The sequence below is a fragment of the Eptesicus fuscus genome, chromosome 2 (genome assembly GCF_027574615.1).
Source record: "Eptesicus fuscus isolate TK198812 chromosome 2, DD_ASM_mEF_20220401, whole genome shotgun sequence".
Classification (NCBI taxonomy): Eukaryota; Metazoa; Chordata; class Mammalia; order Chiroptera; family Vespertilionidae; genus Eptesicus; species Eptesicus fuscus.
Window position 1 is genome coordinate 7,394,874 of NC_072474.1, and position 15,045 is coordinate 7,409,918.

Sequence of the window (15,045 nt, forward strand, 5' to 3'; positions counted from 1 at the left end):
AAATGTGAAGCTGAAATTAATGAGTCTGTATTACTGATTAGAATAAAAATGTGATTTATGTGCAAGTGACCCTAAGGCTTTGGAGTAAAATAAGTTACAAATTAATTTATATGAACTTGGTAATTTCAAGTATCTGTAGGAAACATATATACACATTTTAGGACACATTTAAATTATTCATCAAAAATATATAAAATAAATATCTGTGGTAAAATATTTAAAAGTAACATTATGTGAAGGACTTAATGAAAGAAGAGCACTATGAAATGTAATTATATGTAACTAGAGGCCCAATGCACGAAATTCGTGCAAGAGTAGGCCTTCCTTCCCCAGGCTGCCGGCCCTGGCTTCCCTCTGGAACTCAGGACCCAGGCTTCCCTCGCAGCCCCAGCTTCATCCGGAAGGTCATCCGGAAGGGTGTCCAGTCTAATTAGCATATTATGCTTTTATTATTATAGATATTTATGCACATTATGTTCTATACAGTAATTTATAAAAAATAATCCTATCTAATAAAAGAGTAATATGCAAATTAACTATCACTCCACTACACCCACAAGCCACGCCCACCAGCTAATCAGGAGTGAATATGCAAATAAACCCAACAAGATGGCTACGGCCACAGAGAGCAGGAGAGAGGCTTGGGTTTCTCCGGTGATGGAGGAAGCCAAGCTTTCTGCACACCCTGGCTGGCCCAGGCCGCCGCTTAAGTCTACAAAGTTTCAATTATGGAAGATACATAAATCCCAACAGAAATGGCTGCCGCCACAGAGCAAGCAGAAGGCTTGGCTCTGCTCCAGGCTACAAAGTTTCAATTGTAGAAGATAAATAAACCCCAGATACCAGGGCCACCCCACACCCCAAGGGAACCCCCACCCTAATCTGAGACATCCTTCAGGGCAAACCAGCCGGCCTGCACCCATGCACCAGGCCTCTATCCTATCTAATAAAAGAGTAATATGCAGATTGACCATCACTCCAACATACAAGATGGCTGCTCCCATGTGGTCAAAGATCCTGCCCCCATGTGGACACAAGATGGCCACCACAAGATGGCCAGCAGGAGAGGGCATTTGGGAGGGACCAGGCCTGCAAGGGAGGGCAGTTGGGAGCAATCAAGCCTGCAGGGGAGGGCAGTTAGGGGTGACCAGGCCAGCAGAGAAGGGAAGTTGGGAGCAACCAAGCCGGCAGAGGAGGGAAGTTGGGGACAACCAGGCCTGCAGGGAAGGGCAGTTGGGAGGGACCCAGGCCTGCAGTGGAGAGCAGTTGGGGGCAAACAGGCTGGCAGAGGAGCAGTTAGGCATCAATCAGGCTGGCAGGGGAGTGGTTAGGGGGTGATCAGGCAGGCAGGCAGAAGCAGTTAGGGGCAATCAGGAAGGCAGGCAGGTAAGCAGTTGGGAGCCAGCAGTCCTGGATTGTGAGAGGGATCCCAGATTGGAGAGGGTGCAGGCTGGGCTAAGGGACACCCCTCCCCCATGCATGAATTTCGTGCACTGGGCCTCTAGTATTAAAATTAGAATCATACTACTGCGCAATGCTCCTTTGTTCATTGCTCAAGAGATAATGCCACACTTAGATGATTTAACCTTTTTTATTATAATCCCTAAGCATGAGATGAGCAAAGTACTCTAGCTCCAGGACCTGACTCTTAAGGAATGGTGATCAAAAGATGAGGATTAGGAAACAAAGGTTTAAAAAAAGTTAAGTTTAGCTTAGCAACTTTAAAGTTGTGTCATGGAACTACATAGCATTTGAAAATCCTTGGGGATAATTAAATTCATACCTATTGATATCTGGTGCCTACTAAAGCATAAACACAGTTCCTCTAGGATTTAAAATTACTTTTAAAGGATATTAACACAATCCATCATATTCACTTTGGAATTTTTTACTGTAATAATGTGCTGAATCAACTTTGCTGAGTCTAACCTCTCTTGAATCACTTTATTCTGTTTCACAAGTTCTCATTTTGTTGACCAAGATGATCTGAGTATAAGTTTATATAACTTTTAGCACTGAATTCTCTTTTATAAAGTTAAAAACTGGAAACTTGCCTGGAAAAAGAATCTTCCAAAATCTTTTGTCTATTGATATAGCTTTTGAAATCATCTCTAAAACAAACCATTGAATCAATAGTTTGTATTCACTGATTAGGATAATGGAATGACATTAATACTATACACATCAGAATAATAATTAAATTATAATGTATTTGGAAGAATTTATTTCAATCAGCTATACTTCTATTGTTTTTTCTTATAAATAATACCTGCCTTTTATTATTTTTTCTTAGATAATTTTAAGCATTTATTCTTTTAGATAAACTTTATTTGATTTTCATAGGAATAAAGACTACTTTATTTTTATTGTTGTCACTATTTCAGTTTCAGAAGAACATAGTCACATACACAAAGTAAGAGGACCATGGTCTCAGAACTTTAAAATTGGATAAGTTTTGTCCCTTGGTTGTTGCCATTATGTCTTCCCTGACCAGCCTGTTTCTGGGAAGTAGTCAAGGCTTTCAGCTCCTCGGTCCCTCTGCTGGGCAGGACTCCCCTCTGACTGCACTGTTGGAGGTTTCACTAGGGTTATCAGTTAGAACCTTCATTCTTTGCCATGAAGTCAGACAATAAGCTGATTTCTAGATGGTGAAGCCAGGCACCTTTTAGTGAGGAATGATATTAAAGACCAAAATCCGGGTGCCCCGTGTACACATTGCCATTCGGGGGTTGATCCTTAGCCTCCTCAGCAGATAAGCCAGAGTGTTTATATAGGGAAAAATATATATGTATATACACATACACAAACATACATATGTATACATATAAAACATATGCACACATACATATGATATACTCATATGCACATATACATGTGCACAAAAACACATGTACACATACATATACAGCATATATTTCAGAAATCATGAATTTACACCAAATGCTTAAAATTTCAGTCCATACCCATAGTGTTATAGCTTACTTTTCCTCATTCCATATTTCTATGTTCCTTCTTTCACTGTGAGAACCCTGGCTTCTAACACATTTACTCACTCGATTTTATAGTACCTACTAGAGGCTTGTTGCACAAAAATTTGTGCAAGAGTAGGCCTTCCTTCTCCCGGCTGCCGGCACTGGATTCCCTCTGGCCACTGCCACCAGGCACCTGGGAACCAGGCTTCACTCCAGCCCTGGCTTAGCTCCAGCCCCGGCTTTGTCCAGAAGGTTGTCCAGAATGACACCAGGAAGGACATTTGGTCTAATTAGCATATTTCCCTTTTATTATTATAGACTAGAGGCCCAGTGTATAAAATTCATGCATGGGGGGGGGAGGTGTCCCTCAGCTCAGCCTGCACCCTCTCCAATCTGGGACCCCTTGAGGGATGTCCGACTGCCCAATTAGGCCCAATCCCAACGGGCAGTCAGACATCCCTCTCACAATCCAGGACTCCAGGACTGCTGGCTCCCAAGTGCACGCCTGCCTGCCTGCCTGATTGCCCCTAACCGCTTCTGCTTGCCAACCTGATCACTCCCTAACCACTCCCCTGCCAGCCTGATTGATGCCTAACTGCTCCCATGCTGGCACAATTGCCCCTAACTGCTCTCCCCTGCTGGCCTGGTCACCCCTAACTTCCCTCCCTTGTCAGCCTGGTTGCCCCTAACTGCCCTCCCCTGCAGGCCTGGTTGCCCCCAACTGTCCTCCCCTGCAGGCCTTGTCCCTCCTAACTGCTCTCCCTTGCAGGCATGGTCCCTCCCAACTGCCCTCCCCTGCTGGCCATGTTGTGGCAGCCATCTTGTGTCTACATGGAGGCAGCCATCTTTGAGCATATATGGGCAGCTATCTTGTGTGTTGGAGTGATGGTCAATTTACATATTACCTCTTTATTATATAGGATAAAATAGTTTTTGAATTACTGTACCTATAATCACATTAATCAGCAAGCATAATAGAGTTCAGATTGATTTGTAGTTGTCCCCCTACTCCCATCTCATTTAAAACTGAAAATATATAATCAGGTACTATATTCATAAATTACTTGGATTACATTCCCTTCCCATACTCCTTCCTTTCTTTCTTTTTTTTTCTTCCACCTTTCCTTTTTTAAAATATTTTTCTTCCTTCCTCTGTTGCTCTTTCTTTCTCTCCAGTGTGATTATTAAATTCATGTGAAATATTATTTGTTTCAGTTTGCTTTCAGTTTGGGTATTTTCTTTCCTTTCTTATTGATTTCATGTTATTTTTTAATATGTAGAACATTGGTGTACTTTCCAAACTCAAAACTACATGGGAGGCATACTCAGAGAAGTGGTGCTCCCTCCCATCTTCCTTTAAAGCCAGCTTGATCTCTCACTTATCTGTCCCTTCTTTCTCTCTCTCTCGTTTTGTAATTGAATTTATTGGCATTGGTAAATAAAAGTATACAGGGTTCATCTATACAATTCTACAATACTTCGTCTGTATATTGTATTGTGTATTTACCGCCAAGTAATCCCCTTCCATTATCTTTTATCTCCCCTCTCTTTTCTTCTTCCTCCCCCATACCCCTTTCCATCTGGTAATCACCATACTATTGCTTGTGTCCATGAATCTTCTTTTTTTTGTCCTTTAATCCCTTCACCCTTCTCAACCAGCTCCCAATCCCCTCCCCTCTGACACCTGTCAGTCTGTTCTCTGTATCCATGAGTCTCCACTTTGTTTGACAGTTTATTTTGTTCATTGGATCCCATATATAAGTGAAATCAGATGTACTTGTCTTTCTCCTTCTGGTTTATTTCACTTAACATAATACTCTCCAAGTCCATCCATGCTGTTACAAAAGGTAAGATATCTGTCTTTTTCATAGCTAAGTAGTATTCCATTGTGTAAATGTACCACTGCTTTTTATCCACTTATCTACTGATGAACACTTGGGCTGCTTCTAAATCATGACTATCTATATCTATAATAATCTATAATAATAAAAGCATAATATGCTAATCAGACCAGCTAGCCGAATGACCTTTCAGACGTCATTCTGGACATCCTTCCAGACAAAGCTGCAGCAGCAGGGACTGAGGCAGAGGCAGTTAGGGGCAATCAGGCCGGCAGGCAGGCGATCAGGCAGGCAGGCGAGCAGTTAGGAGTGATCAGGCAGTTAGGCAGAGTGGTTGGGGGTGATCAGGCAGGCAGGTGAGTGGTTAGGAGCAGTTGGACATCTCCCAAGGGGTCCCAAATTGCGAGAGGGTGCAGGCTGGGCTGAGGGGATCACCCCCACCCTGTGCATAAATTTCGTGCACGGAGCCTCTAGTATTATATATATAAAAGCCTAAGCAATCATTCAACCATTCAACTGGTTGCTATGACTCTCAGTGACCACCAGGGGGCAGACACTCAACTCACAAGCTGCCCCCTGGTGGTCAGTGCGCTCCCCCAGCAGGAGTGTAGCTCAGCTGACTGATGGGTGCCAGATGCCAGGCTCACAGCTGGCACGTGCAGCTTTTGTGGTATGAGTCTGTGCCGCAGCCACTCCCACTGCGCGCCCCTTCTCCATCTGGACCAGGACTTGGATCGGTACCTGCATCGGGACTGACTGGGAGCAAGCCCGTGGCCACTTCTTGGTCATGGGCGCACCAGTATCACCCTAGGATGGGCGCATGGAGACTGCAGCGGAGTGGCAGAGAGCCTACTGAGTGTCAGCAGCAGCAGGTGCAGCAGGGCCAGGATGAGCGGGAGCAGCTTAGTGCCTGGCCTGGGCTTAGGCTACTCCCTGGATGCCTGCCACTTGGTGAACTACTACATCCCTCAGGGGATGTTGGACTGCAGGTTTTGTCCCGATCCCCGCAGGCCATGCCAAAATACCCCACCAGTGCATGAGTCCATGCACCGGGCCTCTAGTTGTAAATAGTACTGTAATGAACATGGGGTGCATATATTCTTTCAAATTAGTGTTTTGGGTGTCTTTAGATATAACTGGGTCATAAGGCAGTTCCATTTTTAATTTTTTGAGATAACTCCATACTGCTTTCAACAGTGGCTGCAACCAAATAGTGAACAAGAGTTCCCTTTTCTCCACATCCTCACCAACACCTGATGTTTATTGATTTAATGATAGCTATTATGACAGAAATGAGATGCTACCTTGTTATGGCTTTAATTTGCATTTCTCTGATTGATTAGTGAAGTTGAACATCATTTCATGTGTCTATTGGCCATCTGTATGTCCACTTTGGTGAAGTGTCTATTCAGGTCCTTTGCCCAATTCTTAATTGGGTTGTTTGTTTGTTTTTGGTATTGAGTTTTATAAGTCCCTTATAAATTTTCAATATTAAGCCCTTATCAGATATGTTGGTGAATATGTTCTCCCATTCAGAGAGTTGTCTTTTCATTTTGTTGATGGTTTCCTTTGCTGTGAAAGAAGGTTTTAGTTTGAAAAGAAGGTGTTCTTTTCATTTTTTGCACATATCTGTCCAATTTTTCCAGCACCAATTATTATCCCATTGCATGATTTTACCTTCTTTGTAAAATATTAATTGACTATAAAATTGTGGGTTTATTTCTGGGCTTTCTCTTCTGTTTCATTGATCTATATGTCTGTTTTTCTGCCAGTACAATGCTGTTTTGATTACTGTGGCCTTGTAGTATAGTTTGACACCAGCTTATTCCAACTTTGTTCTTCTTTCTACAGACTGCTGTGGTTATACAGGGTCTTTCATGGTTTCATATAAGTTTTTGTTCTCATTCTGAGAAATACACCATTGGTATATTGATAGGAATTGTGTTGAACCTATAGATTTCTGTGTAGTATAACATTTAATTATGTTAATTCATCATATCCATGAACATAGTATAATGCTTCCACTTATTTATATCTTCTTCAAATTCTTTCTTCAGTGTCTTATAACACTCCAAAAACTGGTCTTTTATATCCTTGGTTAAATTGATTCCTAGGTTGTTGTTGTTTTTTGAAACAATTATGAATGGGATTGTTTTCTTTTCTGATAGTTCATTATTTATGCATAAAAATGCAACTGAGCCCTAGCTGGTTTGGCTAAGTGGATAGAGCATTGGCCTGTGTACTGAAGGGTTCTGGATTTGATTCCAGTCAAGGGTGCATGCCCAGGTTGCGGGCTTGATTCCCAGTAGAGGGCATGCAGGAGGCAGCCAATCAATGATTCTCTCTTACCATTGATGTTTCTGCCTCTCTCTCCCTTTCCCTTCCTCTCTGAAATCAATAGAAATATATCTATACTAATAGAAGCCTAGGTGGCATCTCACCCTCATGTCATCACTAGATGGCTGCCCCCATGTCATCACAAGATGGCTGCCACAAGATGGCTACCACAGGATGGCAGTTGTGGGTGATCAGGCCAGCAGGAGAGGGCAGTTGGGGTTGAACAGGCCAGCAGGGAGGGCAGTTGGGGGCAATTGGGCCTGCAGGGGAGGGCAGTTGGGGACAACCAGGCTGGCAGGGGAGGGAAGTTGGAGGCAACTGGGCCTGCAGGGGAGGGCAGTTTTGGCGGAACCAGTCCGGCAGGGAAGGGCAGTTGTGGGCAATCTGGCCGGCAGGTGAGGGTAGTTGGGGGTGATCAGGCTGGCAGGCAAAAGCGTTAGGAGCTAGCAGTCCCAGATTGTGAGAGGGATGTCCGACTGCCAGTTGCAGGATCGGGCCTAAACTGGCAGTTGGACATCCCCCTAGGGGTCCCAGATTGGAGAGGGTGCAGACTGGGCTGAGGGACACTGCCCCCCCAGTGCATGAATTTCGTGCCCTGGGCCTCTAGTTAAAAAATAAAATCAAAATGAAACTGATTTTGGATATTTACTGCTACTTTACTGAATTCACTTACCAGTTCCAATATTTTATTTGGTGGAATACCTGCCTTTTAAAATAAAATCTGACCACAATTGAGTATAGTTAATTTAATCTATTCAAAAACTAATTCAATATCTGGGATAATTCAGACTTGGCTTCTTTAGACCTAGGACAAATATTTTATGTAGTATATATTTAATAAATATAAATGAAAATAATTCAATTTTGAGTTACATTGCATATATAAAAATAAAATATTAATTTAAAAATTTATACATGCTCACAGGAAAAGCATACTTTTTCAGGAAAAACATATTCAATATTGATATAATAATCTACTATTATGGGTATAATGATAAATTATATGTTACCATGTTTCATTAAAACTTGTATTAAAACATGTATTTATTTTTAAAGTATATTCTGGAAGACATAATACATACTATATTTTTAGTTTAATTACAACTAACAGGTCTAAACAGTATTATTTTATTAATACTAACAAAAATTTCCATGTATTGATTTGATGACAGGATTTATTCCTGTCACTTCAATCAAAACAACAGTTCATTCTACCCAAGAGAAATAAGACTTCCATATAAAATAGTAATTCATTCATTGCATTAGCACCGCACATTTGTTAAAGTAGCTATTGGTGATTTTTATATGGAACAACTTGTATTGCATTGGTAGTTTAGAGAGGTCATCCTTCATTCATTACCTGCAAGCTATTGTAGGACTTCTACTAGGTAGAGAAGGTAAGGCATTGCATTTAAGAAATAACCCCAAAAAGAAAAAAAAAAGATTACTAATATGTCCCTTCTGGAAAAGCAGTAAAGTGTTAAGGAGAAATCTGTAGAGAATATCACAGTCCAAACCAGTCAGTTTCCATTAATCCAGCATAGGCTGTAGAAGACAGAGGCCATAGAATAGAGGAGGAGTTCTTCTCCTTTTTAATTCATAGACTATTTATTGAAATAATTTCTGAAAGGAATATGCTAACACATTGTTAGTCCAATGATGGCACATACGTTTAATAAAAAAGTATTACTTTATTTAGAGTTTAACACATTTTTTTATTTATTTGAGTTTGATTTCATTGTAATTCCTCCCTGTTATGGATTAATTTCCAAAAATAGAATGCAATTACATCACCCAGAAATAAGTTCTGAAGTGGCTTTTCCTTTTGGCACATGGTTGCCTTTTTAATGCACAAGGTATGAGCACCAACAAGCAAGAAAAATTGAGCCACACCTACTTCCTAAAAAGGGAAAGAGAGAAATATGTTCCCTGCCACAATGGCTCACCCACACAGTGGGAAAATACCAGGAATTTCAACTCTTAAATAGCCCAAAGGCATAAATGCTTTTCTACTAGTCTCAGATTTTTTAATAGAAGTAATAGTGAAACCTCAGTTAACTTGCCCTACAGCTTTAGATCTTAGAGGAGGAGCTAACGAAATCTAACTTATTCTGTGTATAAAAAAGAAGTTCCAATAGTAGTTTTAGAAAAAATGCCACAGGACTACTTAGCATTACTTAAGGACAAATAAAGCAAAAGAAAATGAGAGTGAGAGTAAAAGAGAGAGAATATAAGGGTCTAATGAAATTCCACAGTTCAGCCCAGATCAATGTGGCTCAGTTGGTTGGAGTGTTGTCCTGTACACCAAAAGGTCATGGGTTCAATTCCCAGTCATGGCACATACGTATAGGTTGCAGTTTCAGTCCCCAGTCGGGGTGCAAACCAGAGTCAAGAGATCAACATTTCTCTCTCATCTCTCTCTTTCTCTCTCTTTCCTTTCCTATCTCTAAAATCAATGAATATACCCTTGGATGTGGATTTAAAAAAATCCACAGTGCAAAGCAAGGCCAATATGCCAATAGTAAAGGAAGCAAACATGTTGAGAAAGGCATACTGAACTGATGTCACCCCAATAAATTTAATTTTATAAAGGAAAAGAAAAAGGCATACTGACTGTTTAGGTGAAAGGAAAATTTGTATAGTACATGCTTTATGTTTTCAATAAAATACACATGAATATTAACTTTATGAAATAATAAAAGATAAGAATGATACAAAAATAGATCAAGGAAAAGAAAAAACTGGACAAATGACTAAAATAAAGAGGAGCTTGATGAGATCAGAAAAGAAGACAACATCATAAATAATACAATAACCAAATAAAGATGACATTAGAGACAAAAAAATAGAATCCACACTGTGGTAAATAAAACCAGTACTGTGGAGGATAAGCCAAAAATTATTTCTTACATTAAAGGGAAAAAATGATAGAAAATAATAGATTCTGAGGCAAAATATGAACATGCAACATAGAAAGACAAAACAAAAAGTATACTGGAGAATATTATTTATAAACTCGAAGCCTGGTGCATGAATTCATGCATGGGTGGGGTCCCTAGCCCTGGCCTGCAATCAGGGGAGGGACAGGGTGCAAGAGGTTGGCCGCCGGCCCCGAGGAGGGAGCCAGCCCTTGGCCCTCCCGAGAAAGGGGCCACGTCCACCACCACCCACCCCTGGTTCCCCGTCCCAACCTGGGACCCAAAGGCCCCAGAGGGGTCAGGAGAGGAGGCGATGGTCAACCGGGCCGGGAGCAGAAGGAAAGGACACTGGATGCCAATATGCCATTGGTGCCCTGCTACTGTGTGGTTCCTTGTCTACCCCCTCCTTCCCTTGCTGCCGCACCACCACCACGGTGGGTGGAAGGTGGGCCAATCGGGGCCTGCTGGCCAAGCAGAGGGACCACCGAAGGTTGGCCGGCCCGGGGGAGGGACTGCAGGTGGTTGGCCGGCCACAGGAGGTTGGCTGTGGAAGCGCACTGACCACCAGGAGGCAGCTCTTGCATTGAGTGTCTGCCCCCTGGTGGTCAGTCGATCAGAGTGACTGGTCGACCGGTCATTCCAGTCATTCCGGTCATTCGGTTGTAACGGTCGCTTAGGCTTTTATATATATAGACTAGAGGCCCGATGCACGAAATTCATGCAAGAGGCTCAGCTCTCTCAGCCTCGGCAGGTTGCCTCGGCCCTCGCAATCTCAGCTTTGTCCGGAAGGTCGTCTGGTAGGATGTCTGGTCTAATTAGCATATTACACTTTTATTATTATAGATATGCATGCATTATTCCCAAATAGAATACTAGCATCTTGAATCAACTATAATAAGAGAGTGGCAGTTCATTACCTAGTGAAATGTATTTCTGTAATAGTCGTTGTTCAACATTAAGAAATGTACTAATATAATATATTGCATCAATAGAGAGAAATGTTGTTTTAATATCTTGATAGCTAATAATAAGACATTGTGAAGTTTATGAATGAACAATAATTGTTACATACTTTAACTCAGTTTAATTCTAATAAGACCCTTATACTAGTTATTATTATCATCATCACTTACCTGATAAGAAAGCTGAGACAAAAGATTAAGAGACTAAGCCAAGGTCACCCAGCTAGTAAGTGGCAGCTGTGATGTGAAGAATGCACTTTTTGTTGTTGTTTCAAAAATGGGTATTCATATTTCTGTATATGTGTATAATATGAATGTGTGATCTTCTGTATGAACAATTAGACAAAATTGCATTAAAAATCTGAAAGATAAACTACTGTATACCTTATAACTGTAAAAAATACCCATTTAAAAAATACTTGAAGAAATATACATAAAAATATTAAGGAGGCTACCTCTGAATTATCAATTTAATGGTGACTTTTATATCATCTTTTCTGCTTTTCAGTACTTATATGCAATATTTATATGAACAAATATATATACTAAGGATGATGTCTGTAAACATATAAATAATAATACAAAAGTTATCAAAATTAGGGTGTCTGAAGCCACACAGTAGTAACTTTTTCCAGATAAGTTCTACTGTCATAAACAGCTACTGAAATGGGAAAAATCTATTAAGTACCAGTTTTCAAAAAAATATTTTCTTAGAAAAGAAGCAGGGCAAGACTGAGATGTATGAAAATGGGAATGAGGAGATCTCTCTAGGAGTCCAGTTCTCTGCCTGAGGACAAATTCCTGGGCCTGGCACAGGGCCCTGAAATTTGAGCAGAATGCGGAGACCCCACTGAGTTCAGGAGGCAGAGATCAGAGTGCTGGGCAGCTGAAGTAGTTAGAATCCGTGAGTTTGGTTAACAGAAAGAAGGGAGGTGTGCAGAGTTGACTCAAGAAGTTTATATGGGGTCTCCCATGAGTCTTTGCCTGAAGTCTAGTCTGTTCTTGTATTAAGATTAGGAAAAAGCCAATGCTTACATGATAGCAACATAGCAGCTTATGGAGTTGACAACAGGACAGAGATGGAGAGGTCAAAGAGTCCTTACAAAGAGCATTAGGGAATATTGAAGTTTAAGCCATATTAAAGAGACCTCATAAATATTCCTGGCAATTGAAGAAAACCAGAAGGCTCTTTCATAGTAGTTAGAAGGATGCCCTGGAGTAATGTTCTCTAATGGAGGTAATAGTAAGAACATCATAGGATTCTTGAGAGGATTAATTTTTTATCTGAAGTATTCAACACATATATCATCATCATTACTATTATTACTATGAGCAGGACATGACACTGTTGAAAGAAGTATATCAAATCATGAGGCAAAGCTATTTTTATTTTATTTTCAAATACCTTTTAGAAGAAAAATGAGACTTGGATAAAGCAAACTTGAAAAGAGTTGCTAACTGGTAATATTAGACACGATTAGTCAGACTTCAGGCAAGTCAGTCAAGTCAGTACATGACTACATGCTATCATAGTTCCTATTGCTACTGAAACAAATACGTTATCCCAAACTCTGTGGCTGAAAAGAACACAAATTTGTTATTTTACAGTTCCAGAGGACAGAAATCTGAAATGAGTATAATGGGCTAAAGTCAGAGTGTTCACAGGGCTGGTTCCTGCTAAAGGCTGCAGGGCAGACTCGGTTCCCTTGCCCTTTCTAACTTCTAGAGGCTGCTGTGCTCGGCTGTGGATCCTTCTCCATCTTCAGATGGAGCTGCAGAGCACCTTCTCTTCCTTCCACGTGACCTCCTCCCCTGCATCACCTCTCCTTCTACCTCCATCCTATAATGACATATGTGATTACTCTTAGGACCCACCAGATGATCTAAACTAATCTTCCCATCCAAGATCCTTAACTTAGTCACACCTGCAAAACCTGCAATGTCAGATAAAGTAACATTCACAGGTTCTAAGGATTTGGGTGCTGTCATCTTTGGAGGCCTGCCTCACATACCAATAAGAGCAAGATTGGAAATGAGAGGGGAAGAGAGGAGGAGACACTACAATGTTCTGCAAAATTTCATTTGTAAAGTGTTTGGTCAAGAAGAAACACATTTGAAGCAAAAACAAATGTATAAAATAAAATTTCGTTGTTATTTTTAGGTGTTTTAAATGTTTATCTACGTTTGAAAGGGCAGACAACAATGGAGAACCCACTATGGTCTTCAAGTGGGAATAAAGGACAACGATGGAATGAGGCTCATGTTAATATATATCCAATTACGTCATTTCAGGTAAGAAAACAATCACTTCTGCAGATAGATTGCTTGTGGCACATAAGCATGGGGTTAAAGGCAGACATTGAACAAACATTAGAATATTAATATTCAGAAATTTTTTGATATTATTATCCCCAAAATCAGATGATTAAGGTTTTCTTTAGTTGTAAAAGCTGTTTTATAAAGAGAAAATGCCCTTTTCCTTTATTGATTAACATCTGTGAAGTAGTATGTTTGAATAATAGTCTATCAAACAATTTGCCTGGAGTAAATGTAATCTATTTCTAAAAAAATTTCACTTGTGTATTCTGTTCCCTGAAGACAAATAAAATAGGCTCTTATAATAATGAAAGCTGGATAATCAATTCTCAATTAAGCTGTCTGAATCTTACATGATGCAATTGTATATACTTTAGCAAAATGTATCTCTCTATGAAGTAATGTCATTTCAGTTATTTATCACAAAGTCAGAGAAATTGAATGTTATTTTTGTTTTTATATAGAAAATAAATAAGGCTTAGATTAAGTTGAGAATTAGCAGCAAATATATAATGAAATTTTAATGACTATAGCAATGGTCATGATGGATAGAAACAATATTTCAGGAAACCATTTCAGTGAAGAAAATAATGTAATTTCAATAATATTATATAACTATACATGTATATTATATATACTCAGGTTAAGTTTTTTCTACTGGTGATTTTTTTTTATGCATTCCATGGCATATACAGTAAGGATATGACAAATCTGACAGCTCCAATTACGCTTTTTGTGTGTGTGGAATGTTCTTTTCTTGTCATCTAATCTATAAAGCACTAATGGCTTTTATTTAGAAATTGCACTTCTAAATCAAACCAGGATGATAAAAATGCATCCAGTTATTCACATTGATAAAGAATAATGAGTAAGACTAGCTGAATATCTACAAACACATAATAGCTACTGAAATCATAGACCCTGGGAATAATTTTGTTTCTATGGAAGAGAATACAATTGTGAAAATTGAATCTCTGGCAATATATCATTAAACCAAATTAAACTGGGGAGACAGAACACCAAAGCATTACTGATGATAAAAGTAACCTTAATATTAAGATGTGCATACCTCTATTGGAATCAAAGATCCCTTCTTTCTAAAAAGTTCATTTTTCTAGACATATTTTTGCTTCCTACATTACTGCCTTCCCAACATAAAATTATTAAATAAAATGTGTATATAAATTAATTTATTTAATAGAATAGTTATATTAATGTGTGTGTTTTTCAGGATAATTTCTTATTGCCATAGAAATTAATATAATAAATTTTATTGAACACCATCAGGACAATCATTTGTTATCATTGAAAACATTTCAATAGATATCAATTGCTCCACTACTGTGTGCCAAGAACATTGCTAGGCATGAAGATTGAAAAATTATTGTTTACCTCAGAATCATAGAAACAAACATGCATCTAAACACATATATCACATGCTGTATAATTGAAATAACAAAACTATGCAAAAGCTTCCATGAGCACACCTCATCCAAAAGATTATAAAGGAGAGTCAAGAAAAGCTGACAGTATGAGGTGAAACCCGAACAGAAGGGAGAGATTGCAAAGCAGAGAAAGGGCGAGCATTGAGATTGCAGCCGACTTCAGAGTGAACAGAGGCATCAAGGTCATATGCTACGGGGTTTGCCAGAGAAACAGAGACATGTTTTTCTGGAACTTGGTTCCCAAAAATGAATCA

At 39.7% G+C, this 15,045-nt stretch overlaps 1 protein-coding gene across 1 annotated transcript in view; it reads left to right on the top strand.

Moving 5' to 3' along the window:
* The window catches only part of MDGA2 (MAM domain containing glycosylphosphatidylinositol anchor 2), a 1,000,910-nt gene that overhangs the window by 961,776 nt on the left and 24,089 nt on the right, over positions 1–15,045 (top strand). Inside the window, exon 15 of the mRNA XM_054725417.1 lies at positions 13,192–13,322. Coding sequence (XP_054581392.1) covers positions 13,192–13,322 — 131 coding nt within the window. The remainder of the gene's footprint in view (positions 1–13,191; positions 13,323–15,045) is intronic.